At 52.0% G+C, this 26,297-nt stretch overlaps 1 protein-coding gene across 1 annotated transcript; it reads left to right on the top strand.

The window, feature by feature from the left end:
- Nucleotides 1-3,430: 3,430 nt before the first annotated feature.
- LOC135325831 (olfactory receptor 14J1-like) lies at nt 3,431-4,045 on the top strand. Its single transcript, XM_064503809.1, has one exon. It carries the CDS (start codon nt 3,431-3,433, stop codon nt 4,043-4,045), a length of 615 nt encoding a protein of 204 aa, XP_064359879.1.
- The last annotated feature ends 22,252 nt before the right edge of the window (nt 4,046-26,297 follow it).

Here is a 26,297-nt window from a genome sequence, read left to right as displayed (position 1 = left end):
GACAATGAAAGGACCCAACAATGAACGGGAAGACCCCAGACCTAAAAATTACTATTGGTCTGAACTATTGCATCAGGGGTGGGGGAACTTAGATTGCAAGGGTATAATTGCCCAGGGATTTCCCTGTTTGGGGTCCCCTCCTCTTCGAAGGCACTCAGCTTGATCTGTAATTACTGCACGTATGTTATTAAAATTTATTTCATTCCGATTTGGCTTCGAACTTCTGTCTCAGCGAGAACCTGGGGTCGGACCCTGTTATGGTAACTGCTGAGCCTAACTTTCCATAACAGTTTGGCACCCCAGGTGGGACCCTAGGCCACCACTGTTGGGGCCTCTCATCTCCAAACAATCATCTGGTGCCATCGGGTGAGTTGACCTGGGACCTTCAGCAACGGGAGGCACCGAAAGGGTGAGTCTTAAATTCCCGCCTAAATTCTATATTCTGGCTCGGTAATAAACCGCACTGTAAGGGGTACACAGGCTGATCACCGTAAGGCATAGCAGGTCAGTGTTAGGGAAAGTGAGGCTCAGCAGTTACCATAGCATGGCCAGGCTCTGATGAGAGAAATTACAATGCTGTAACTGGTCCCTCTGCATTATTTAGAGAGGCACCACAGATGGTTATTTTAGTCTACTTCAGTGAACATTTCACAGGAGGAGGGAGCACAAGGGACAGAAGAATCTGTGCCTTCTGCTGGGCCTCTGCTGCTGAGTGGGACCAGGCTCCTGGGACAGAGGGAGGTCATGGCAACCTGGCAGCACTGCTGAGAGACTGCTGGGTCCAGGAGCAGCTCCTCTGCAAAGAGCAGCAGGGCTCCGGGCACTGCCTGTTGTTGCTGGCATAAGGTGAGATGAGAGAGAGAAACGAACGGCAGTGTGGAGTGGGAGGACAGAGGAGAGCTCGTTGTGGGAAAAGTCTTCACAGCCCTTTGCACGGTAAGTCTCTGGCTGCAGGGAAATATTACTGAGGTTCCTGGAGTGATCTTCTAAACCCATCCCATTCTACAGCTGATAGATTCAGTCACAAATTCAGCAACCTCTGACAGAACAGGTTCATTCTCTCCTCGAGAAGGGGCTACATGGCTCAGGGGTACTGTAGCTCATGCACAGGACATGTCTGAGGGTCTTTTCAGAGAAAGGTCAGAAAAAGGCTAATTGAAAGGGATGGAGCTTTCCTTCTGGTAAAAGCCAGTTAGGACTAAAAAAACCTAGAAAAACTAGATCCTAATCTTGGCAGGGGCAAAAAAGGGAAGAGTCTCCTGGTTTTGCAAGGAACTTGGACTCCCAGACCTTCACTCCCAGAGATCAGTAGGTCTGTGAGAAACTTCAGCAAACCCCCTCAACCCCACGTCAGCCTACAGACAGCACCAGCACCACCTTTATGGCCTCAAGAGTGTTTTTCTGACCTGCTCCTTAGGACCTGCAAGCACAGAGATAGCCCTGCCTAATGCCCTGTCCCAGGCAATCTCTGCAGGGCAGAACTGAGCACGCAGAGGGTGGGATGGGGTCTGTGAGCACCAGCGGGGAAAAGACGCTGGGACAGAGAAAGAGCTGCCAGCAGGGACAGCTGCAGGCAGCAGAGACGGGCAGGGAATGAGAGGGAACTGCAAACAGAATCGCCATGGGCAGATGGACTGGAGCAAATCATGGTCAGTCCCTCCAATACAGACACCTTCCTCCGAGCCAGCCCCCCCGTGTCTCCTCTCCCACCCCATAGAGCCTCTGCCCTGACAGCCATGGAGTCCAGGCCATGAGCTACCTCCTCTGTGGCCAGACCTGCAGCAGAGGAGAGGGGCATCTCTCCTGCCACGGGCCCATTTCATGCTGCCTGACAAAGGGGCTGAGAGCGACTGCCCTGCAATGCTGCCGTCTGCGAGGCAGCATGTGCACCTGGGGAAGGTGAAGGCTTTCCCAAGGTGCCTGTCTGTCTGTCTCTCTCTCTCCTTGTCTCCCTTTGCAGCAGGATTATCGTGTTGCTCCTTGTTTCCCCTCCTGTCCGTGCTGCTTCTGTTCTCTCGGGGTCCCTGGGGCTGGTGGGTTTTCAGCTGCAGTTCAGACACCTGCCCTGCGAGTCCTCAGCCTCCTTTGTACCTGTGCAGCTCCAGGAAATGCAGTTGATAGGAGTGTGAAATGAGCTCACCCTCCTTTAAGGAGAGCCCATCTTCTGTCCTAACCGTCCTTTGACCATTTCCCTGCCATGTAATGCCCGGCTTTGAGCTGTGCTCCGGAAGGGAACTGCTGCCTCATAGCATCTCTGTGATGTCTCAAAGACATCCGAAGAAGCTGCAGAGATGCTAAGAGTACGGAAATGGTGGTGGGAAGCTGTATACGAGCAGCTGAAAAGAGCCCTGTGTGTCCTTGGCTAGCAGGGGAGTGTGCAGACCTCGCTCTGGTGCCCTGAGAAAGGGTGAGAAGTTTGGTGCTCCACAGTTTGAAACTGGACTCCTCTGCTCTCAGCAGTGGCTGGTTTCTTTTTGGGGTAACAGGTGACTGATCATCCTCCAGCTCAAAGAGGTGTGAGCAAAGGACAGCTGGGAACAAGGCTAATAGACAGACAAGCTGTGCTCACTCTGCACAAAGAGACAATGAATCGTCTTTCTCAGGATTCACAGTAGAAATGCTGAGAATTTCTGCCTTTGAGGAATACTCCCCAGGTGTGACAGGAGCATCTCAAAGAAGATAAGCATTATTAAAACGTCGTTAAATCTCTGTTCCTCAACCTTCATTGTTTAGAACTGGTGGTGAAGACACTGAAGAGCCCTTCCATATGACAAGGGGATTTCACCTGAGAGAAATTGCAAATGTCAGAGCTGGTCACCCCCATTCCCATGTTCCCACTACTGAATGGCAGGGCTGACTCCTCTGGAACCCGTGGGCAGAGGCCCCTGCTCCTTCCAGCACACCCAGGCAGGGCAAAGTGGAGCTCAAGGAAGGGAGCTGCACACAGATCCTCTCAGTAAAGGGAGTATGGAGGGTGTATGAGAACTGGAACATTTGGGGATTTTTTTTTTCACTTGAAAAGTCTCTCCTAGCTTCTCCATGTCTTTTCTTCTTTGGACTGTCCCCCATACCTGGAGAGAGCATAATGTCCAACAGCAGCTCCCTCAACCAGTTCCTCCTCCTGACATTTGCGGACACACGGCAGCTGCAGCTCTTGCACTTCTCCCTCTTCCTGGGCATCTACCTGGCTGCCCTCCTGGGCAACGGCCTCATCATCACAGCCGTAGCCTGCGACCACCGCCTCCACACCCCCATGTACTTCTTCCTATTCAACCTCTCCCTCCTCGACCTTGGCTCCATCTCTGCCACTGTCCCCAAATCCATGGCCAATTCCCTGTGGGACACCAGGGCCATTTCCTACTGGGGATGTGCTGCACAGGTCTTCCTGGTTCTCTTCTTGTTTGGAGCTGAGTATTCTGTTCTCACTGTCATGGCCTATGACCGCTTCATTGCCATCTGCAGACCCCTGCACTATGGGACCATCATGGGCAGCAGAGCTTGTGTCAAAATGGCAGCAGCTGCCTGGGGCAGTGCTTTTCTCAATGCTCTCCTGCACACTGCCAACACATTTTCAATACCACTCTGCCAAGGCAATGCTGTGGAGCAGTTCTTCTGTGAAGTTCCCCAGATCCTCAGGCTCTCCTGCTCAGACTCCTACCTCAGGGAACTTGGGGTGCTTGTCATTAGTGTTTGTTTAGTCTTTGGGTGTTTCATTTTCGTTGTGCTGTCCTATGTGCAGATCTTCACTGCTGTGCTGAGGATCCCCTCTGAGCAGGGCCGGCACAAAGCCTTCTCCATGTGCCTCCCTCACCTGGCCGTGGTCTCCCTCTTTGTCATCACTGTCATGTTTGCCTACCTGAAGCCCCCCTCAGTCACCTCCCCAGCTCTGGATCTGGTGGTCTCTGTTCTCTACTCGGTGGTGCCTCCAGCGTTGAACCCTCTCATCTACAGCATGAGGAACAAGGAGCTCAAGGATGCCCTGAGGAAAGTGATTTCATGGACATTTTTCAGGAGTGGTAAAATTGCCATTTCTCTCCACAATTGAACCCCTGTGTATCCCCTACTAGGACTGAGCTTTGTTTGTTCACTTTATTGTTATTCTTATTATTAATAATTATAGTAATGATAATATTACTATTGCCTGTTATCATTTTGCTACACAAGTGCTTGGCTTCATCCCAGTTTTAATGAGACTGCTCTGTCTCACCTAGCGCCCATATAAAATTGTGTCTAACACTGGGTCAGCGTTGACTCCCTCAGACTATCTTTGTCATAAAGTGAGTTCTATCCTGTGCAGTGCCTGAAGGCCGGGCTTTTCTTCCAAAGTCGGTATAAAGAATAAGACCAACAATAAGACAATAAGACATAAGGAATTGTACCCCACAAGGGCCTGCTGGGCATAATCATGTTATCGTCTCTTAGAGACCGAGGGCTGGATTTAGGATTCACCCATCGGTGTCCAGTGACAGTGGAGATGATGAATTGTCACTGATGTACCTACCCAGGGCTCTCCCACAAGTTAAGGCACAGTGTCAGATGCCCGTCCTTCTGGAGAGGAATCTGGAGGTGCCAGGAGAGCACAGGGGATCTCCTGGGACACCGTGTGCCTGGGGTGGGCAGTGAGTGGAGCCTCACAAAGCGAGAAATCCTCCAAGGTGGAGTAATTTAAAAGTAAAGCTCTAAAGCCAGGGATTCGCAGGCAAAAGAGGACTCTGCAATCCCTGGAGAGGCAGTGGGGACCCATCGGGCATGGGGAAGGCAGACTGCAAAGTGATTCATGCCATTGTTGAAGAAATACCACGTGCTGGATCTAGAGGTGCACCTGGACACAACTAGCAGCCTTGGAAATGCTCCCTAGTCCCTCCAAGCACCTTCCACATCTTCAGACCCTGCAGGGATTAGAGGTCGTCATCCCCATTTGGTTGGGTGTGCTTCCCACCCTCACCAGCACAGCCAGTGCAGTCACCCCATGGCCCTGTGGCCCCATAGCCCACTCCTTCTGCAGAGCAGCACTGCCAGCTCAGGGCCCTGAGGGAGAACAGGGGAGGGGGTGTGGGAACAGCCAGCAAAATCAGGGAAGGGATCGGGAGACATCAGAAGGAAGTGGAACTGGCCTTGAAATTGTCTTGGAGAGAAAAATGCTGACATTTAATCCCAGACAATGTTCAGAGTAGGGGTATGCTACAGCGAGCTCATGGTGCAGAGCCAGAAGTCCTTGCTGTCCTGGCCCCCCGCATGGCCTGGGAAGTGGCTGAAGAAGGATTAATGCTCCCCACCATCCATAGTGCCATTGTCCCTCCTGACGGGTGGCACCAAGAGGAAGGCTGGGACCCTGTGTCAGAGCTTGCACTGAAGGAAGCAGGACCTAGCAGCCATATGAGTTTCCTGCTGTCCCTCAGGCCCTGTCCCCAGCACATCTCCTCGAGGAAATTCCCCCACCCTGCGTGCTGACCCTTACCCCAAAAGTCACCCAGCCAAGACTCTGCACCCAGCTGGAGAACTGGTCATCCAGCTGTGACCCCTGGGAGAACGAGCCCTCTCTTGGGTCCTCTGCCAGGCCGGCAGGGAGCATGCAGAGGAGATCCTGGGTCCATCTACTGGGCCTGTAGACCGTCCCCATGCCCATGGGGCCCTCAGGCAGGGGCCCTCAGTGCAAAGATCCAGCCCAACTTGTTGCATGAACAGAGAGGAGAAACTGCCCCAGGAAACTCCTCCCAGGCCCAGGCCCTCGTACCAGCCATTTCCAGCACTGGCCATTCCCCACAGTCCTGGTGAGGGGGGATCTTTGAATGTGACCAGCTCCGTCTTCCCACTGGCTCAGCACCTGTATGGGGGGGATGGCCAGCCCTGCCTGGCCTCTCTCCAGGCCCAGATGGCAGCAGACCCCAGAGCATGGCTGTTTGCTTACCCTGGGGGGACAGGGCTGGGGCTGGGCAGGGGCTGGGGCCTGGTGGGAGGCTGCAGAGCAGGCAGGCCGTGGGGGACAGGGCACCAGGGGCTGTTGTGGGGGCCATGCTGGGGGCATGTTCCCCCACCCCTGAACTCACTGTGTCCTGTGCGGTGCCTGCGCAGCAGGGCCATGGGACCACAAGCAGGGCAGCAGGGCTGCGCTAGTGCAGCGACAGGGCACAGACAGGAGCCATGACACTCCGGGAAGCTCCCACATTGCTGCAAAGCCAGAGATGCTCCCAGCCCCCAGCAAGGCAGGGCTCTCCTCTGTGGTGGTGCAGGGGAGCTCCAGGGGCACCCTGGGTGGGAGGTACAGGGTGGGCAGCGCCAGCCACAGAGCTCCCAGCAGCCCCTCTGCAGCCAGAGCAGCTCTCGATGGTTGTGGAGGGGACTCACTGCTGCTGGCGGAGATGGGGGTCTCCCGGGAGCTTCAGCCACTGGCACTGCCTTCCAAGACCCCCAGACCCAGGACAGATGGTTGGTGCCCAGCACTGCAGCTCATGATGTCCCCCCTTATGTGTCACTGTCCTCTCTCAGGAAGACCGCTGGTTGCATCACTCCCTGCCTGGGTGCAGAGGGGAGCTGTTGGAGGTCATCTTTGCTCCATGGGCAACAGGAGTCAAACCAGTGCAGGGTGACTACAGAAAAGTTCTCAGGAACATACTAGGTATTCCGCCCCTTCAGCTGCTGAGGTGTCCCCAGACTGGTACTTCACATGGTACCTGGGTCTGAGAGGCAAGAAATCTTTAGAGCCAGAGCAGATCTGAGTCCCATCTCCTGGGCTCATGGGTGACAGGGCATCAGCAGGGCTGCACTGGCTGCAGGGAAGGAATCACTGCATGGGGCATGAGCAGATCCACCTCTGCCCTCCCCTCTCTCTTCACACTCTGGAACAGAGATTGAGTTTCTTATGTTGTCCCTCTCTGCCTGGCTTTATTCGCAGCCAGAGGGGAAGCAGGCTTCACGCTGGGGAAATGCAGGAGAGCACAGTCTTGTCAAGTGAAGCAGGGTCCCACCACACCTGCTGGGTGGCCAGGGCTGCAGGCTGCAGATCCCCCTCTGCTCCCTGCAGATTTCCAGCCTCAGGGAAGAGGGTGTCCAGCAGCATGGCAGGCATGCCTGAGGGTTTAGTGCCATTGGGGTGATGGCCTTTGGACCAACCTCTCTCTGTAAAGGATGCAGGACCTTCTCCACTTCCATATCAGTGGCAAAGTTAGTGTCTCACTTCTTCCCTCTGGAGAGCTGAGGGTTTAATTCTCTGGAGAGAGGGGAAAAGGAAACCCTTTTTGTCCATGGCACTTATGCTACCCTGTCAACCCTCTATTGCCTTCTCCTGTTTTATCATCTCAGATGTTCTTTGGCAGGCACATTTTTTTTTGCTTTCTGACCCTGTATCTGACCCTGCTTTAAGCAGCAGGTTGGACTGTGGGCCTCCTGTGGTCCCTTCAGCTGGAATTATCCTAAATGCCTATGATCTCAGGCCCCATTTCAAGCACAGAGCAAATGTTTCTGGGACGTGAGTCATCTCTGCTTTATGTAACCATCTGAAAGAAGGCCGGTGAACACCTCTTCCTTCTCCTCCGCCTCACACATATGTACATCACACCGTAAATTCTTTGCATCCACCTTTACCTGCATAAAAGTCCATTGCCTGGATCCCCTCAGTGGTGAGGGGAACGATGCAGGCTTTCCTGTGGTATGATTTCTCTACCTCTGCAGTTTGCGCCTCTAAGTAGATGGTGCCATCCTCCCCTTTCTTTCTTAGCTGAAGCTCAGATGGGATGGGGATGTGAAATGTGGAGGTTGGCTGCCACTGCAAGGACCTTGAGATGATGGAGAGGTAAGAGGAATAGCAGAATCATCAACCTGGACAACAGGAGAGAGGATTTCATTGTGTTCAGGATGAGCTTGTCAGGATCCCACAGGTGACTGCAGTGGAGGGCAGAGGGACTTTGGAGCCCTCCTGGTTCTTCAGGAACAACATCCTCAAAGCACAAGAACACTCTAGTCTGCAGGAAAGTCCATCAGGGCCTGGCCTGAGGCTGGCATGGATGAACAGACACTCTGTGATTCAGGACTTGAAAAACAGGAAGGAAGTGCACAGAAGGTTGAAAGGGGAACAGGCTACCCAGGGAGAAGACACAGACATTGCCTGTGAGGGAAGAGATGGAGTTAGGCAAGCCAAAGCTCAGCTGGAGCTGGAGCTACCAAGAGGTGGGGAGGGCAACCAGAAGGACTTCTGTAAGGCCATTGGCAGCACAAGGAAGGCAGCCAAGAAAAAAGTGCTCTCACCACACAGTGGGGCAGGGGCTGCAGTGACAAGGACAGGGAAAAGACTGAGGAACTCATTGCCTCTTTTCCCTTGTCTCTTACTGCTGGCATCTACTGTTGGGTCTCCCTGGCCTCTGTGTCCTTTGGCAGCTTCTGTGGGAAGGAGGCATCACCTGTGGCAGAGGAAGATGCAGCTGGGGAGGACTTGTGCCCAGTGGGCACTCACAAGTCCATGGGACCAGACGGGAAGAACCCCAGGGTGCTGCGGCAGCTGGCTGGAGTCATTGCAGCGCTACTGTTGATCATCTTTGAAATGTCAGCATGACCAAGGAAGTTCCTGATGACTGGGAGAAGGCAGACATTGCACCAGTGTTCAAGAAGGGCAAGAGGAGGGACCCAGGGAATGACAGGCTGGTCAGCTTCGTCTCGGTCTTTGGGAAGGCGATGGAGAAAATCCTCCTGGAAACCATGTCTAAGCATTTCCAAGCACATGAAGGATGAGAATTGGACGAGGCAGCATGGGTTGACCAAGGGGTAATGGAAACCATGCCTGACCAACTTGGTTTCCTTCCACCACAAGATGAATGTCTGTGTGTACAAGGGGAAAACAGGGGTTTTGGTGTACCTTCACTTTAGCGAGGCCTTTGACACAGACACCCAGAGTCTACCTGTAGCCAAAATGGTGCAATCAGCACTGGGTAAATGGCCCATAAGGCATATGGAAGATTGGCTATATCATCAGGCCAAAATGCAGTCAGCAATGGTACAAGGCCAAATAGGTGGCTGGTTACTGCTGGCATCCCTCAGTGATCAACATGTAGGCAACACTGTTTAACTTTGCCATTAATGGCCAGGACCATGGGATGGAGAACAGTCTCAGTGTTTTTGTGGAAAATGTGTAATTGGGGTGAGCCCCTGAGCAACCTCATCTAGTTCCCTCTGCACTGAGCAGCGGGTGGGACTAAATGACATCCAGAGGTCTCGTCCACCCTAAGTGCTGTGATTCCATGAATCTTTCCCGGGAGAAAGAAGAGAAAGAAGATAGGACAGAGAGGCAGAAGCAAAGATGGAGAATAGGTCAGTTTAAATATAGTAGTTCCTTAGAAGAAAGTGTCTCCATTCAGACTGTTGGTAGGAAATGCATTGTGATGAGTGACTGTACATATATAGAGAGAGACATACATACACACACATATATATATTTCTACACACACATACACACACAAAGAGAGAGTAACTACTGCATGCACATGGCGCCACCAATAAACAACAAAGAAAAAACAAACATTGAAAGAAAGAATTGATACAGAATTTATGAAGTTCTGGAAACGAAGATTTTTTTTTTTTTTCCGGTTATTACACAGGGTGATTTTTTGAGTCAGTTTCATCTCATGATGAAAACTTAACTTTCAGGCCTTTATTCCTTTGTCACCCATAAAGGCTACTGCTGCCTGAGATGCCTTGGGATTGCTGTGTTCCCAGGCAGTGCTGGGAAATGTGATCCAGGAGCTGCGGGAACCTTTCTGGAGCATTAGCTGGTCACCAGGAGAAGTCTCTCAAGACCTCTCAGGGAAACACCTTATTTCTCTCCATTGCCTAGAAAGGGAAGTGCAGGCAGCTGGATTAGGCAGAGACATCTGCACGGAAGGGGTCTGGCATTGGATGAGGTCAGTCTCAGCCATGTAAAATGGATTTGCACTTCATTGACCATGAAGGGAATGAAAAGGGAGTGTGGCTGGATGTTTAGGAACTCCCTGAAGATGTCAGTGCTGAATTTTGTGTAAATTTGGCCATCCAAAAATGGAGTATTTCATTGAAGCTGGTTACTCTGCTTTCCACTGCCTTTTGAGATAACCCAATTTCTCAGTGTGATGTGCTGTGCAAGGAGGAGTGGTATCGACAGTCCTTGGCAGGGAGTGTTTTGCAGGGTTCTGGGCTCTGTGTGAGGCATAAAATCTTTTTTAATGGTGTTGGCCGGATTATGAAAGTAACATTTCAAAAACGTCAATAAAAAATGAAACAAGGAAGAAACAAAGAAAACGATCTAAAACAATGATTTTTTATTTTTTTAACACTTATCAGCTTGTAACATTCCTTGTTTTCTTAACATCTTTCTTGTTTTGTTTTTGATATACTGGTCTTTTTTTGTTTGTTTGTTTGTTTTGAAAAAGAAAGTAATTTTCAGAATTGGAGTGGGATGCAATCACAAGGTAACAGACATGTGGTGCCATTGTAGGTGCCCTGGTCCCCTCTGCTCAGCCTCCCTCCACAGCTCCGAGGGGCTCCGGTCTCCCACAGGTCAACTCTGAGAGCTGCCAGACCCAGGCAGGAACCTCAGGTACACCGGGCCTTCTCCAAGTGCCACTGCATGCTTGTGGTTGGACACCTGAGCTCTGCCTGAAAAGGTGTAGAACTGTTTTCAGCATCGAAAAAAACCTATATGTGCCCCTTTTCCTCAGCTACAATAATTGACTCATTTGAATAAAAGTGTCAATGTTTCCCCACGATGACATAATGGAAATTTCCAGGGAGGTTACTAACCTCTGGAGAAGAGCTATTGATCTGCCCCTGAAATTCTATTACCACTACTCAGTCTGTTATGCTGTGTATAAAATCTCAGTAATCTTTGGCATATTTTTACATGCCCTGATTAAAACGGTCATTTCTAAAGTCATCTTTGCATCAGACTATCTGAACACATGCCTCTCCCTTTGCTTTCCACTTTTCCTCCCCCCTCACTCTTATCCTCTTATCCTCTAAGATAGCTCTGCACTCTCTAGTTGCTGCTTTGAGCTTCAGGGAGTCTAGAGCTGGCTTCGTCTTTCAGGACTCTAACAGTCTCTTTAGACAACTCTTGACTTGTGTTTCTATCTATCCTTTCTGATCTAGCTGCCTTCTAGTCTTCTAGTCAGGCTATCCCTTGTGGAGAGTGGACCTTACCAGAGGCAGCTTGACCTTGAAATACAGTTAAGGAGTGTCTTCATTGAAATGTATCCTGTTTTATTTTTGTCTGATCACAATTAAGAATTCTCCTTCTGTGTCTCTTTGCAGCTAGTTCTCTAAGAAAAGCAGGTGGGAATTGGTGCACAGGAGCTGTAACATTCTGCTACAGACTCAAGTGGAAAAAGGTTCAATTTTAACAAGAGTTAAATAGTCCATGCAAAATAAAGAGCAGTGCTCCTGTTCCCAGCTAGAGGGACCGACCTGTGCCTGGTGATGGATTCATCTGCCTGGATTACTGAAACCCCATGTGGGATCCCAAGATGATTTGTTGTAGCAGAAGAGAATAATGTCCATATAATCCCCCAACCTGCTCATCCTAACACACAGTAGGCCTCAGTGGCAGATACAGGAGACATAGCCAAGAGCACAAAGACATCAGTTCTGTCAGAAGCTTTCAGCCTTTGGCAGTGCCCCTGGCCATCTCCACCCCAGGCTGTCCTACACTGTCCCCTGCCTGTGCCTGTTCCACTGCAGCCTGTAGACACGAACCTGCTTCAACACCTTGCTCTCCCCCAACTAGCTCTCCACCTTTACTGATGTCTCCCCACCCTCCCTTGCTTTTCCTTCAAACACAAAGCCAGGGGCTCACCACAGACTCCCTCTGCCTGACCTCTTGCACCACAGCACTACCCTTCAAGTGACATCTCTTTTTCTAACATCCATTCTGAACCTCTCAAGCTGAAGACTGTGGCCGTTTCACCTTCTCATGCTCCTTCGCACTACCAAGAAAAACTCCATCACCTCTGACACCACCCTTGAACAGTGTGCTGCACCAATAGAGGAGAGTCTGAGATTCTTTCAGATCCCAGGATTAGTCACGAGTTTGAGAGAAATCCTTTGTTAAGCATAGGAGTTTATTAGAGATAAATGGTTCTACACGTACAACAGATATTAGACACTACCAAACAATCTACAAACTACAAGTATAACAAAGCTAAAAGTATAAAAAATAAAGTGAAATAAAAATATTTTAAATGCTGAAAGTATATCAAAGTCCTATGGTTAAGCCACAGTGCATGGTATAGTGACTGTTCTGGCCCTTTCCTTGTCCTTATGGGGCCACCCCTCCAGTAACAGGTTTCCCCACATTGTTCTCACCACACTTGAGCTGCACTGGGATAATTCATGTTCTCCCTGGCAGTTGGCATCAGGGGCATCTGATGGGTGGATTGTCAGATCCTCAGGCCAGTTGACGGTGAGTCCAAGTCCACACAGAGGTGTGCAGCTTACTTTCTTTCCTCCTTCCTGGGCTTAGTTCATTATCCAGTCAAACAATGCAGGACTCCTGTTACACAACAGTTCTGTAGCCTTGGTCAATACCAATAGGTATATGGACAGTTAACCCAGTGTTCAGTCGACAACAGTATACATAGTCAACGGATAACCCAGTGCTCAGTCGATAACTCAGACTACACACATCGACAGGTCATTCAGTGGGAAATCCCACAGTACTTAGATGCTTGTGGTGTGAGTCTGTGGTGTCACCTCCTCTTTGCTGACTTGGTTTGTTCAGCAATCATGGGGTCGTTGGAGGGTGTGCCACTAGGCTACAGCAACCCCACAGTGTGGTGACTTCAGCCGTGGTGCACCCAGGGTTCCTTAACTCTTGGGGAGCACCCTAGAGCAACCCGCTCCTCTAGGGGCTGCACCTTCCTGAGTGCCGTGCTTGCCTGTGCAGTGCCTATCAAGCAGTCACAAGCTACTGCTCTACTGCCCTTAGCCTCCACTTCACCAGGTCATGTGCTGCAGGCCTCAAACTCCATCTTGGCAGACCTCCTCTGCACCCTCTCCGGGTCCTCCCCATTCCTCCAGCTCTGGGCATCCCACACTTGGACACACTATTCCAGATGTGGCCACCCCAGTGCTGAGTGGAGGGGGATAATAACTGTCCTTGTCTGGGGGCACAGACTCTTGCTGACACAGCCTGTATGAAGCTGGCCTCATTTGTGGTCAGCACGCACCACGGGCTCATAGGGCATCCCTCATTCTGTCCAGACCCTTCTCCTCAGGGTCACTCCTTTGCTGGTCGGGTCCCAGCCTGTCCTGACTCACAGGTTGTCTGCCACCCAATGCAGGACTTGCCACTTCTCCTTGTACCACTGCATGAGGTGTTTGTTGGCCAAACCTCCACATTTCTCAAGGTCCCTTTGGACTCAAACTCCCTTTTGTCAACTGTTAATGTGTGTGCGCAAGTGGCTTATCCCATCTTGCTGTGCCTCCGACACACCTCTGAGGATGGAGATAGCACAGCTTCTCTGGGAACCCTTCCCCAGTGCTTGACTGTCCTGATGGGTAAAACTGTTTTCAATATGCTCAGCCTGAACCTCCCTTGTTTCAGCTAATGCCAACTGGGTGTTGGTCTATCCCAGGTGCAGGATCTGGCATTTGTCATTGTTGAATTACACAGAGTTCCTGACAGCCCATTCCTCCCGCCTGCTGAGGTCCTCCTGAATGACAGCCCTCAAGCAGGTGACTGTTCTGCCCCATTACGTGTTATGTCAGATGTCATGAGAGTTGCATCCTCCAGGTCTCTGATGAATCTGTTAGACAGGTCAGGTTGCAGTACATACTCCCCTGAACCCTCCACTTGTCACTGGCTTCCTGGGAAAGCACAACCTATTCACAAAAACCCTCTGAGCTCCACCATCCAACCATCCTTCCACTTATCTGGATGTCTACTCAGCCTACTGTCATGCCATACTTGTATACAAGAACATTGTGGGAGACACTGTCAAATGCCTTGCCTAAAATCCTAGTAAATGACCTCTGCTGCTCTCTGTTCTGCAACAAGTACAGTTCTGTTATCACAGAGGCAATCAGGTTGATCAGGAATGATTTCTCTTCAGTAAATCCATGCTGAGTGTTCCCAGGCACCTTCTTCTCCTTCATGTGCCCAGAAAGGTGATCCAAGATGAATAGCTCCTTGACACACTCCTCACTCAAGTGAGGCAAAATGGCCTGCAACTCCCTGTGTTGTCCTTATGGCTCACCGCCGACTCCCTCTGCCTGACCTCTTGCACCACAGCACTACCCTTCAAGTGTCATCTCTTTTTCTAACATCCATTCTGAACCTCTCAAGCTAAAGAATGTGGCTGCTTCTCCTTCTCGTGCTGCTTCCCACCACCAAGAAAAGGGCCACCATCTCTGAAACCTCCCTTCGAGCACTCATGGGCTGCTACTCTAGTGCCCTTAGCCTCCACTTCACCAGGATAATGTAGCCCAGGTCCCTCTGCCTCCCTGTACAGCTCACGTGCTGCAGGCAACAAGCCCCATCTTGGCAGACCTCCTCCGGACCCTCTCCAGGTCCTCCCCATTCCTCCAGGACTGGGCATCCCACACCTGTACACATGATTGCAAATGCAGCCACCCCAGCGCTGAGTGGAGGCGGATAGTAACTGTCCTTCTCTGCGGGGCCACACGCTTCCTAATGCAGCCTCGTATGCAGCTGGACGGATCTGTGGTGAGCATGCACCACGGGCTCATATGGCATCCCTCATGATGTCCAGGCCCTTCTCCTCAGGGTCACTCCCCCAAGGCAGGACCTGCCGCTTCTCCTTGCACAACTTCAGGACGTTTCTCTTGGCCTCATCTCCAAGCTTCTCAAGGTCCCTCTCGACTCAAGCTCCTTTGTGTCAGCTGTGAATGTGTGTGTGCAGATGGCTCATCCTATCTTGTTATCCTCTGACAGGATAACAGCATGACCAACCAATAAAGGCCACACTGTTTCAAAAGAACTGCCAGAAACAGTTGAAATTAGCATGGCAATGATCTCAGAGAAGCCAAAGGAAGGTACAAAGCAAGCAAAACCAGGGTCAATGGGTAAACAGAGGTGTGCTGATTGCATGAGAGGAGATCAGGGTGGTAAAAGAGAAGGGCTTGTAAGGTGGAAAAGAGGTGAAAATGCAATAGAAGGTGAAGCCAATGAAAAATCAGGGCCACTGGGGGTACCTGCCAAGCAGCCCTGAATCTGAACTACTCTGACCAGAGCAGGACAGGAAACATGCAGTTAATCTGCTCATAGTTTTATCTCATGTAGTTTGATGGCCTCAAACTGCTAGGAGGGGCTGGCTCTGGGGACGCCATGTGTGGTGCTAACCCACAGGCAGAAAATGAATTCAGGAGTGCAAGAATCACAGTAGCTATTGCCAGAGAGGACAGAATCACCCATTCATTTCAGCTGGAAGGCACCTTGGGAGGTCTCTAGGATCAACGCTGAAGGCACACCAAGTTCCTCCGTGCTTTGTCCAACAGCATCCTGAAAGCATCGAAGAAGAGAGGCCATAAACTCTTCAAATGCTTCATTATCCTCATTGATTTTTCTCCCTGCTCTGCAATTTTAGCTTTTAACCATTTCCTCTCATTCTTCTGCCATGAATCCCTGTAAAAAAACTGGTGCACTGTGGGTGGCCACCTTGAGTTTGGGAAGCTGCTACGAGTCTCCGCAAAAAGCCTTCCCTTCTCCAGGCTGAACAAACCTCTCCTCCCAGGTCAAGTGCTCCAGCCCCCAAGCACCTTGGGGGCCTGCCACTGAAATCACTCAGAGTAATCAACAGCATTCTTCTGCACGGGGCCCCAACTGGATGCAGGATCTAGATGTGCTCTAAGAAGCCTGAGTAGAGGGGGATAGTCAGTTCCCTCACTCTCCTGGCTTTGTTCTGGTTCAGGCAGGCCAGGATGCTGTGGCCTCCATGGCTACCAAGGAATGCTGCTGGTGCACATTCAGCTCCCTGCACACAAAGACTCCCAGGTCCTTCTCCTCAGAGCTCCTGCCCAGCCAGGAACTCCTCACTCTGTATCACTGCAGGGTGTTGGTCTATCCGAGGGGCATTTGTCTTTCTTGAATTTCACAAAGATCCTGACAGCACATTCCTCCTCCCGGCTGAGGTCCCTCTGAATGGCAGCCCTCAAGCATGGGACCATTCTGCCCCATTAGGTGTCATCTTAAATGTGATGAGAATTGCCTCCTCCAGGCCGCAAATGAATCTGTTAGACAGGTCAGGTGGCAGTATAGACCTCTGCACACTCCACTTGTCAGCAACTTCCAGGGAAAGAATGACCCATTCACAAAAATCCTCTGAGCTCGCTCATCCAACCAGCTTTCCACCCATCTGGTTGTCTACTCAGCCTACTGTAATGTCTTTCTTGTATACAAGAACGTGGTGGAAGACAGCATCGAATACCTTGCTTAAAGTCAGGGCAAGTGACCTCCACTACTCTCTGCTCCTCCACAGTACAGGTCTTTTTTCACAGAAGGCAATCAGATTGGTCAGGAACAATTCTTTCCCTTCAGGTAATCTATGTGGACTCTTCCAAGTCGCCTTCTTCTCCTTCATGTGCCCAGAAAGGTGATCTAAGATGAATCGCTCCATGACATACTCCTCACTCAAGTGAGGTGGAATGGCCTGCAGCTCCCCAGGTTGTTCTTGTGGCCTTTGTTGAAAATGGGCACAACATATTCCTTTTTCTGGCCATTGGGACCTGCCCCGATCTCCACAACCTTTCCAAGATGAGCCTGGTTGTGAGAGTGGTCAGCCCTCTCAAAGTCCTGAACACCCTCCAGAAACCTCCTGGACTGCTTGCACTCTGCTGTGACAGGGCCATGCAGTTCCCTGCACAAGAACCAGGCCCTGTGATCCACAGGTTTCCTCACATCGATTAAAGGAGATGCATCCACCTCCTCTCCCTCATCAGGTGGTCTGAAACTCATGCTCACCCACAAGATCTCACCCATCCCCTTGTCCATCCCAAAGAAAAGAGCTCCATACATCTGAGCTGCCCCTTCACACAAAGGGCATCCTCCCTCCTCATCTTCCCTGAGAATCTCTCCTGAAGAGCTTGTACCCTGCCACCACAGCCCTCCAGTCGTGCCAGTGATTCCACCTCATTTCAGTGATTCCAGCCATGTGGCAGCACTGTGAAAGCTTGTGCATCTCCATCTGCTCCTGTCTGTGCCCCAGGCTGAAGACATTCACATATATTTGGGCTGCAGAACCTCAGCTATGGCACAGAGTGCACATTTATAATGGTGATACCTGTTACCAAGAGCCAAGGACACCGTGTATGCAGTGGCCCCACTTCAGAGCAGGGATGTGCTGTCATAGAGAGCAGGTGGCCATGCAATGGTGAAAGAGGTTCCCACTGAGAGAGCAAACCCTGCAGTGCCCAAGGTGAGGGGGAAACAGAGCTGGACAGTACACGAATGGTGGGAGAGGGGTTTGTTGTCCAAGCTGTCTCTGCAGCACTGTGGGGGCCTGTGACAGAGGTGAGCTGATCTCCAGGAGGGACAAGGTGCCACTGAGAAAGTCCCTGGGCCTGGACAGCCTGGCATCCAGCCACCCTGTGGACATCATTAGCACAGTCCTTGTTGATATCATCTGGGGGCAAGAAAAGATTCAGAGCAAGGAGAGTTACAAGTTTGCAAGAGTGCAGGGACATGAGCGGAGACCTTGGTATGATGGGCCTCCATTAATGCAGCTTGCTTGAATGTGGACAGGATGGCCTTGGCCTGAAGGCAGCAGTGGGATTCAGGTGTTTGGTCACAGGCTGGAAATCTGAGGTGCCCCGCAACACTTGCCCAGCAACCACTGCAAAAGGGCCTGTTTTTCCTGTAGGTCCCATGTGGTACCTGCTAGAAATGTGTGGTGTGCTGGACACTCTAGGCTTATATGCTCTCAACCTCGTAAACCATTATACGGACCAAAGTGCAGTTAATAAGCATTTCTCATGCCCTACGTGGTGAGAACAGCCTCGGGTTCACTACAGGAACCTGGAAATGGGTCAATGGAGTGAACCAGCAGACTTAAAAATATGGGGGAAAGGTTATGCTTGTGTCTCCACAGGTAACGGGCCTCGTTGGATGCCTGCACAGCTGATTCGACTTGTTGACGCATCCCCCGAAACACCAAACGAGGACTGAGAGCCAGTTAAGATGAGCCCATGTCGGGACATTTTCTGGCAATATCTGCCTGCCTCGTGCAGGGTCAATATTGATTCATAAAAGCTTATGGCAACTACACGACCTTACGAATAAGTTGTAGATAGAGTCAGAGTGGAACCCTTTTGAGGGATAGGACTGGATGTGGGTTCAGGAAGGTACTGGTGTGTGGATTGGTAATCTTGCTAAGATTTCTAGCCCTTGCCATCTATCTCCGCTGCTTAATAAGCCTTATGCAGAGAATGACTCGAAGGACTTTGCATCAAGTACTTGCTGTGCAAATACACACTGCACTGGCAATATTTGGTTTAAAAAATGAAAAAGATGTATGGGCAGACAGCGAGGGATTGGACAAGATAGAGTTAAGGAGCCGAAAGGCTTGGGAGGAATAAATAGCAGTATGTGGATAAGGAAGTAGCCGCAGGGAATGAGAAGGAGTGATGATGGGAACATGACCTTCGGGAAAGTACAACGTGGTGCTTACAAGGGGAGTGGAAAGTACCATAGATCACTGTGGGAAGTACCGACCCGGGCATATAGAGCATATATAAAGGGCTTGCTTGCTTGAATAAAGTTGATTCTGATCCAGCACATTGGAGTCCGTGAATCAGACAGACACAGGACACCTTGCTGGTGGGGGCTGAAGCCAAGGGACTGAGTTCCCCAGACCCATCTACCTCTGCTGTTACCAGATTGCCTGCCCCAGTCCTCAGCCATGGGCCCACATTTCCCTTGTTCATGCTTTTACTCTTACTGAAGCAATAGCAGATCATCTTTTTTGCCCTTGACATCCCTTGCAAGCATCAATCCTAAAGGCGCTTTGGCTTTCCTAACACCTTCCCTACTTCCCCGGACAACATTTCTCAATTCCTCCTTTGCGGCCTCTCCCTGCTTTCTCTTCCTGTGTGCTGCCTTTTTGTCCTGTTGTTCAGTTGTGAGTTCCCTGTTCAGCCGCTCTGTCTCCTGAGATCTCTGCTTGCTCTCCTGCACATCAGTATGGGCCATTCTTGAGCTTAGAGGATGCTGTCCTGAAAGACCTGCCAACTTTCTTGAGTTCCTCTGCCCTTCAGAGCTGCTCGCCATGGGATCCCTCTACCAGTAGGTCCAAGTCTGTTCCTCTGACATCCAGAGTGTGGACTCTGCTACTCTTCCTCCTCATGTTGCTCAGGATCTGGAACTCCACTGTCTCATGGCCACTGCAGGCAAGGCTGATACTGGTTATCACAGCCCTCATCAGTTGTTCCTTGTTGGCAGGTTCCAGGTCCAGGAAAGTGTCACCCTTGGTGATCTATCCAGCTTAGCAGTGCTAAGTTGTCCTCCACACCTTCCAGAATCCTCCGGGACTCTTTGCAGCCTGCTGCATTGCCCTCCCACTGAATGTCTGGGAGATTCAAGTGCCCCCATAAGAACTGGGGTCTGTGATCTACAGACTTCCTCAGGCTGCTCTAAGCCTTTGCAGTTCTGTGACATGTCGCCTTCTGATGCGACAATCTCCCGTCCGCCTGAGACGGCACGGAGGCTCCCCCTGCCTCTGGGCCAATGAGCACTGACACCAATATGAGGATGCTACAAATGGTGTTTATTGTACACATGTATTCGCTTATATACCTACAAGCATATTGCTATCTCTACGTCATATCCTTCCTCTTCCTTCCTCTTTCCGTGCCATCGCGAGATCTTCCGATCGCCGTTCCCTACAGTGACAGCTTGTGCATCTCCACTTCCTCTTCTTTGTGCCCCAGGCTTTGTGCATTTGTGTACATCTGGGCTGCAGAACCTCAGCTGTGGCACCAGGGCAGAGCACAGACTTGTCATGATGATACCTGTTGCCAAGCCAGAAAAAAAGAGAGCTGGCCATGCAGCTGTGGCAGGAGAGGTGCTTGGTCCCTGAGATGACTCTGCAGCACCTTGGCACACGTGATGGAGGTGGCCAGATCTCCGGGAAAGACAAGGTGCCACTGAGAAAGTCCCTGGGCCTCAACAGCCTGCAAGCCAGGCACACTGTGGCTGCATCATTAGCACCGTCCCTGTTCATAGCATGAGGGCTGAGAAAAGGTTTAGGGAGAGAAGAACTAGTGGGGTTTGAAAGTGTAGGTCTGTGTGTGGAGACCTTGGTGTGATGTGCCTTGCATCTTTGCAGCATGCTCGGGTGTAGATGGGATGGTCTTTTCCTAAAGGCAGTGGTGGGAATCCCTTGTTTGAGAACAGTTAGGAAATGCGAGATGCCCTGGGGTGTTTGCCCAGCAACCACTCCAAAAGGGCAAGGACTTTTCCTGTAGGTCCTGTGCTGTACCTGCTAGAAACCTGGTGGTTGTGCTGGACACCCCATGCATCTGACATGGCCCTGCATGAGCTGTTTGCAATGTCGGGATCTGCATATGTCTCAGATTTATAGTGAGCGGACCTCTTGCAGTAGTAGGCATCAAGTGTCATTTCAGATGGCCAAGGAGATTCTGCACCAGCTGAAGTCCTGGAAGGATATGGGTCTCATAATTGTTCCATCAGAGCAAGGAGAAAGTGGTACGTGTCTTGGACCACCTCTGGCCCTTCAGATGTCCAAGGGGGTGTGTGTGTGTGTGCATGGACAGCTGAGTGCCTCCCTCCATCTCCCTTGATTCCAGTGGGAGCTTAAACAAGGAGCTGCCATGCAGACAGGCATTTTGTGCATGCTAGACTTGGGCAAGGGGAATCCCACCTCCTGTGAGTTTGTGGAGAGCACGGGAGGGAACTGTATCCTGTTCCACCCCGAGGCTTCTCAATGAGTACTAGATGTATTGATTAACTCCTCTAATTCATCCCTGAAGCATGAGCAAACCAACTCCCTTCTTGTGCCTGTGCTCTTATGCGATGGGAGCAGGGCTTTCCAGAGTGGGACGTTTCCACCTCTCTTAGACAGCCATGCTCTGGTAAGACCAACTGCAATGCTAGAGTCAGTCTCTGCACTGTTTCGAGAGGGATCCTCGGTGATTATTTTCATCTACTTCAGTGGCTATTTCCCAGGGGTGACCCTGCTGCCTTCCAGGAACTGTCAGCCCTGGAGCCCCAGGAAGGTCCCGAGGGTGCCCAGGGGACAGAGAAAGTCACGTCATCAGCTGGGCCTCTGCTCCTGAGCTGGGCTTGGCTCCTGGGGCTGCCGGAGCCCATGGCAACCTGGCAGGTGCTGCAGAGAGCCAGCTCTGTCCAAGTGCAGCTCCTTTTCCTGGAGAAGCAGGACTCCGGGCACTGCCTGCAGGGGCCAGAATGAGATGAACATCTCCAAAGTTGAAGATAGTGGGGCATCAGAGGATGGCTGAGAGCTGCCTGCAGCGAGAGATCTTCCCAGCCCCTAACACAGTAAGTCTCTGGCTGCAGGGCAACATTGCTGCTGTGGCTGCCGGAGGCTTCCTCTGAAGCTGGCACCTTCCACAGCTGAGAGGGTCTGTCAGGGCGGCTCTGCCAGCTCCTCCTGTTTGGAGCAGGTGGTGCTTTAGAGCAGGGCTTCCCAGCCACACCGTCAGAGGGACAGGCCATCACGGCTACCTTCTGCCAGGGACGGTGCTGGGGTGTGAAGCCAGGGAGTGCCCCCAGGTGTGCGCGGGCTGTAATTGAGAGCAGTGTCCCTGCGACCCAGGGTGCTGTGTGCCCGGGGCAGGGACTCTGCCGCCTGCGAGGGTCAGCACTCAGCCTGCCCAGGGAGCTGCCCAGGGCGCTGCAGGGAGAAGCTCTGGGTGGAAGGAGCGACCCCGAGAAGGGTGGGTTCATCCTCCTGTTGAGAGGGTGCTGCGGGGGTCAGGGCTGCTCTCAGATCTCCCTCACCCCCAGGATATTTCCAGGGGACCTTTTCAAGCAGACAGCCATGGCCGGGGTTCCCTGAAAGAGAAGGACCTTTCCTGAGGCTCTGCTTCCAGTTTCCCACTGTTTGCAGGAGCTGAGTGGTGGGGGTGGGCAAGAGGAGTGGACAGGATCTGTGAGGTTTGGACAACAGGCTGATACCCTGAGACCATTGCAGTGAGAGATCAGTAGTTCTGTGAGGGACCTCATTGCACCCTTTCATCCAGTGCTCTGCCTACAGAAAGCACCACCATCACCTTGCCTGGCCTCACCAGCATTTGTCTGACCTGCTCCTTAGCACCTGCAAAGTCAGAGATGCCCCTGGGCAGTGCCCTGCTGCTGGGAGGTTTCTGCAGGGCAGGACTGAGTGCCCAGAGGGTGGGATGGGGTCTGTGAGTGCTGGCAGGGAAAAGAGATGGGGCAGAGAAACAGCTGCCAGGAGGAAAAGCTCCAGGCAGGGGAGATATGATCAGCGAGTGGGGGGAAAGTAAAGCCATAAATGCTGTGGGAGGGGGAATTAGGAAAACTCCCGGTCAGTCCCTGCAATGCAGACATCTTCCTCTCAGCAAGCCCCCCGTGTCTCCTCTCCCACCAGCACAGCCTCTGCCCTCAAGGCCATGGGCTGCAGGGCAGGAGCCCCCTCCTCAGCAGCCTGAGCTGCAGCAGAGCAGAGGGGCATCTCTGCTGTGACGTGCCCATTTCCCACTGCACGGCTAAGGGGCTGAGAGTGACTGTGCTGCGATGCTGCTGCCTGGGAGGTGCTGTGCAGAGCTGGGTGAGGGGAAGGCTTTCCTAACTGCCCGTCTGGCTCTCCCTCCTGGCTTTCCCTTTGCTGGCAGGGTCATGGTACTGCTGCTTGTTTCCTCTCCTCTCTGTGCTGCTCTGCTTCTTGCTGTCCTGCTCTCTGGGGTGAAGGAGAGGGGTTCAGCTGCAGTTAAGGCACTGACCCTGTGGGTCCTGCGTGGAGCTGTCTTCATGGCAGTGATGTGCCCAAGGCCCTTCTAACCTTCTAGGCAATGCATTTCATCTGATTGGGGAATGATCTGACTCTCCCTTAAGGCTGCCCCCCCTCACCCTTCTTCAGATCTCTTGACTGTCTCTCTGGGGTGTCCTGCCAGGCTGCAAGCTGCCCTCCACAAGACCTCAGCTCTGCCATAGCATAGCTGTGATAGCGGAGAGTCTTTGTGCTGTTGTGCAAGTCAGAAACCTCCTCACCTGCTCTGACGAGCTCTCCAGAGCACACTCTCCATGTCTGCTCTGAGAGAGAAGAATGGGGAAACCTTCCCTCTGGAGCTACATTCCTCCACTCTCACCTCAGTCCAGGTCCTTTCTTAGAGTAACTTGGGAGTGGGATTGTCCTTTAGCTGGGAGAGGGGCTAGCACAGGGCAGCGGGCAGCAAGACTCCTGCACAGTCCAGATCCCCTGACTCTGTCTGTAGTATATAGACACCGTGAGCCCTTTTCCTGCTGGGACACTTAAGTTCTAATGCTGAGAGAAACGGAAATGCCAAAGATTTCTACTGCATCAAAGAATGCTCCCACGGTGTGACGGAGGCATCTAAAAACCCAGGAAACATAGAATCAGATCCCTCCGCTGCAGCCCATTTTCTGAATAAACTGTTGAAGGAGCTTTCCACAAAATGGGTGGCTGTAATCTGCTGCAGGGTGTGTACATCAGAGCTAGTCACGTCCCACTCCCATTGCAGAGCCTGGAGAAAGAGTGCAGAGGGTAAATTGATGTAAGGACAGGGTCCATCTCACTGGAACAGAGATGTCTAGAAAGGGTGGGGTCAGCCCCTTGCATTTACTCCAGTGTTTCTGTGGCTTGCTGGAGTGGGAGCTGGTGGGGCTGAATCCGACACAGACATCTGTGTTCAGGAGGGCAAGGCTGGGGGAGATGAATCCCTCGCAAGGGTCTTCTCTTTCAGAGACAGCTGGCATGAGTGCTGTATTCATCTCTCACAAGGATTAAAAGAGGGTATTCCCACTGGGTCACTGGACTGAATCCCCTGCACTCAGCTCTTGACAGCTGTCTCCAGGAATTCCCAGCAAGTACTTGGGGCAGTTTGACACCTCCATTTACAACCCCAGCAGAGCAGGACTGACTCCTCTGGAGCCCACACCCCGAGGCCCCTGCTGTGCACGGCACACTCAGACAGCATAAACCAGCAATCAGAAAAGGGATCTGAATGAAGGCAGAGAAGAGAGGAAAGGTGGAGGTTTGTACTAAGAACAGTTTGGGTTTGGCTCAGAGAAAACTATTTAACTTATCAATGCCTCTTCCTCCTTGGACAGTCCCCAAAGCTCAGAGGAAGCAAATGCCCAACAGCAGTTTCCTGGATGAGTTCCTCCTCCTGGCATTTGTGGACAAACGGGGGCTGCAGCTCTTGCACTTCTCCCTCTTCCTGGGCATCTACCTGGCTGCCCTCCTGGGCAACATCCTCATCATCACAGCCGTAGCCTGTGACCACCGCCTCCACACCCCCATGTACTTCTTCCTCCTCAACCTCTCCCTCCTTGACCTTGGCACCATCTCCACCACTGTCCCCAAATCCATAACCAATTCCCTGTGGGACACCAGGGCCATTTCCTACTCAGGATGTGCTACGCAACTCTTTTTTTTTACCTTTTTCATGTTGGCTGAGTATTCTCTTCTCACAGTCATGGCCTACGATCGCTATGTTGCCATATGTAAACCCCTGCACTATGGGACCATCATGGGCAGCAGAGCTTGTGTCAAAATAGCATCAGCTGCCTGGGCCAGTGGGTTTCTCAGTGCGGTGCTGCACACTGGGAACACATTTGGAGTAACATTCTGCCACGGCAATGCCCTGGGTCAGTTCTTCTGTGAAGTTCCCCAGATCCTCAAGCTCTCCTGCTCAGACTCCTACCTCAGGGAACTTGGGGTGCTTGTGGTTAGCGCCTGTTTAGGCTTTGGGTGTTTCATCTTCATTGTGGTGTCCTATGTGCAGATCTTCACTGCTGTGCTGAGGATCCCCTCTGAGCAGGGACAGCACAAAGCCCTTTCCATGTGCCTCCCTCACCTGGCCGTGGTCTCCCTCTTTGTCAGCACCATCATATTTGCCCACCTGAAGCCCCCCTCCCTCTCCTCCCCAGCTCTGGATCTGGTGGTGGCTGTTTTGTATTCGGTGGTGCCTCCAGCAGTGAACCCCCTCATCTACAGCATGAGGAACAGGGAGCTCAGGGATGCCCTGAAGAAACTGATTCACCTGCTTTTAGTGCAGCAGCAGTGAGCTGCCCATCCCTCTTCACAAGTGGTTTCTAAGTACCTCAGACAAGTCTTGTGCTTTGGGCATTCTTGCTGTGATCATCATGTTTGTGCAGAAGTGTTGGAATTCATCCCAATTCCTTACAGCCTAGTCTCTCTGACCCAGAGGTCTTCTGTAAATGTGTCTCTCACTGTGTTACAGCTGGCCTCTCTGTAATAAAAGGAGATTTCCCCAGTGCGGTGCTTGAAGCTTGGGCTCTCCTTCAAAAGCTGGAGCCAAGAATGTGCTCAGGGACTTTCCCCCTGAAAGGGCCTGGTGCTTTTCCGGGGCTCTCCCTGGGCTCAAGGCAATGAGCTTAGAGGTGATGTGTTAGGGAATGAGGGCTGGATTCAGCTCTCACTTGTGGGTGCCCAGTGCTCCTGGAGATGGTGAATGGTCAAGTGGTATCTCCCATAGGACACGGCTGGACACTGATGCCCATCCTTCTCGAAGGGAGTATGGATCCATCAGGAGAGCACAGGGCATCCCCAAGGGCACCATGTGCTTAGGGGTGGGCAGTGAATGGAGCTTCACAAAATCCAGTGGAGTCATCCAGAGGGAAAGGGCTAAAGCAGTGAATGTCCAGGCTAGTGAGAGCTCTGCAATCCCACGAGAGGCAGTGGGGACCCAGGAGGCCCAGGGAAGGGATCCTGCAGAGTGGTCCATGTCACCTTCAATGAAAAGCCATGGGCTGGATCTAGCGACACGCCTGAACACAGCCTGAGCCATCTGAAATGCCCTGTGATTGCTCAGAGCATCGTCCATGGCCACAGGGCAACAGATGTCTCGGTAGGGCGTTGTCAGATGCAATGATGCCCATCCAGCTGGGTCTGCTTCCCACCCCCAACGCAATCACCCTTGCAGAGTCACCCTGTGGCCCCAGGGCACCACAGCCCACTTGCTCTGCTGAGCAGCACTGCCAGCTCGGAGCCCCATGAGGAGCACAGGGTTGGATCCAGGAATGGCTGGGCAGGCAGCACCCATGCACTTCCCTGGGGAAAGACTCTCCCGGGAGCAGGGACATCCCTGGAGAAGAGCAAAGGAGCAATTGTGTGCCCCCA

The sequence above is a fragment of the Dromaius novaehollandiae genome, unplaced genomic scaffold, assembly GCF_036370855.1.
Source record: "Dromaius novaehollandiae isolate bDroNov1 unplaced genomic scaffold, bDroNov1.hap1 HAP1_SCAFFOLD_30, whole genome shotgun sequence".
Lineage (NCBI taxonomy): Eukaryota > Metazoa > Chordata > Aves > Casuariiformes > Dromaiidae > Dromaius > Dromaius novaehollandiae.
The sequence above is the reverse complement of the archived record's forward strand: the minus strand, read 5'-3'. Positions and strand labels throughout refer to the sequence as shown.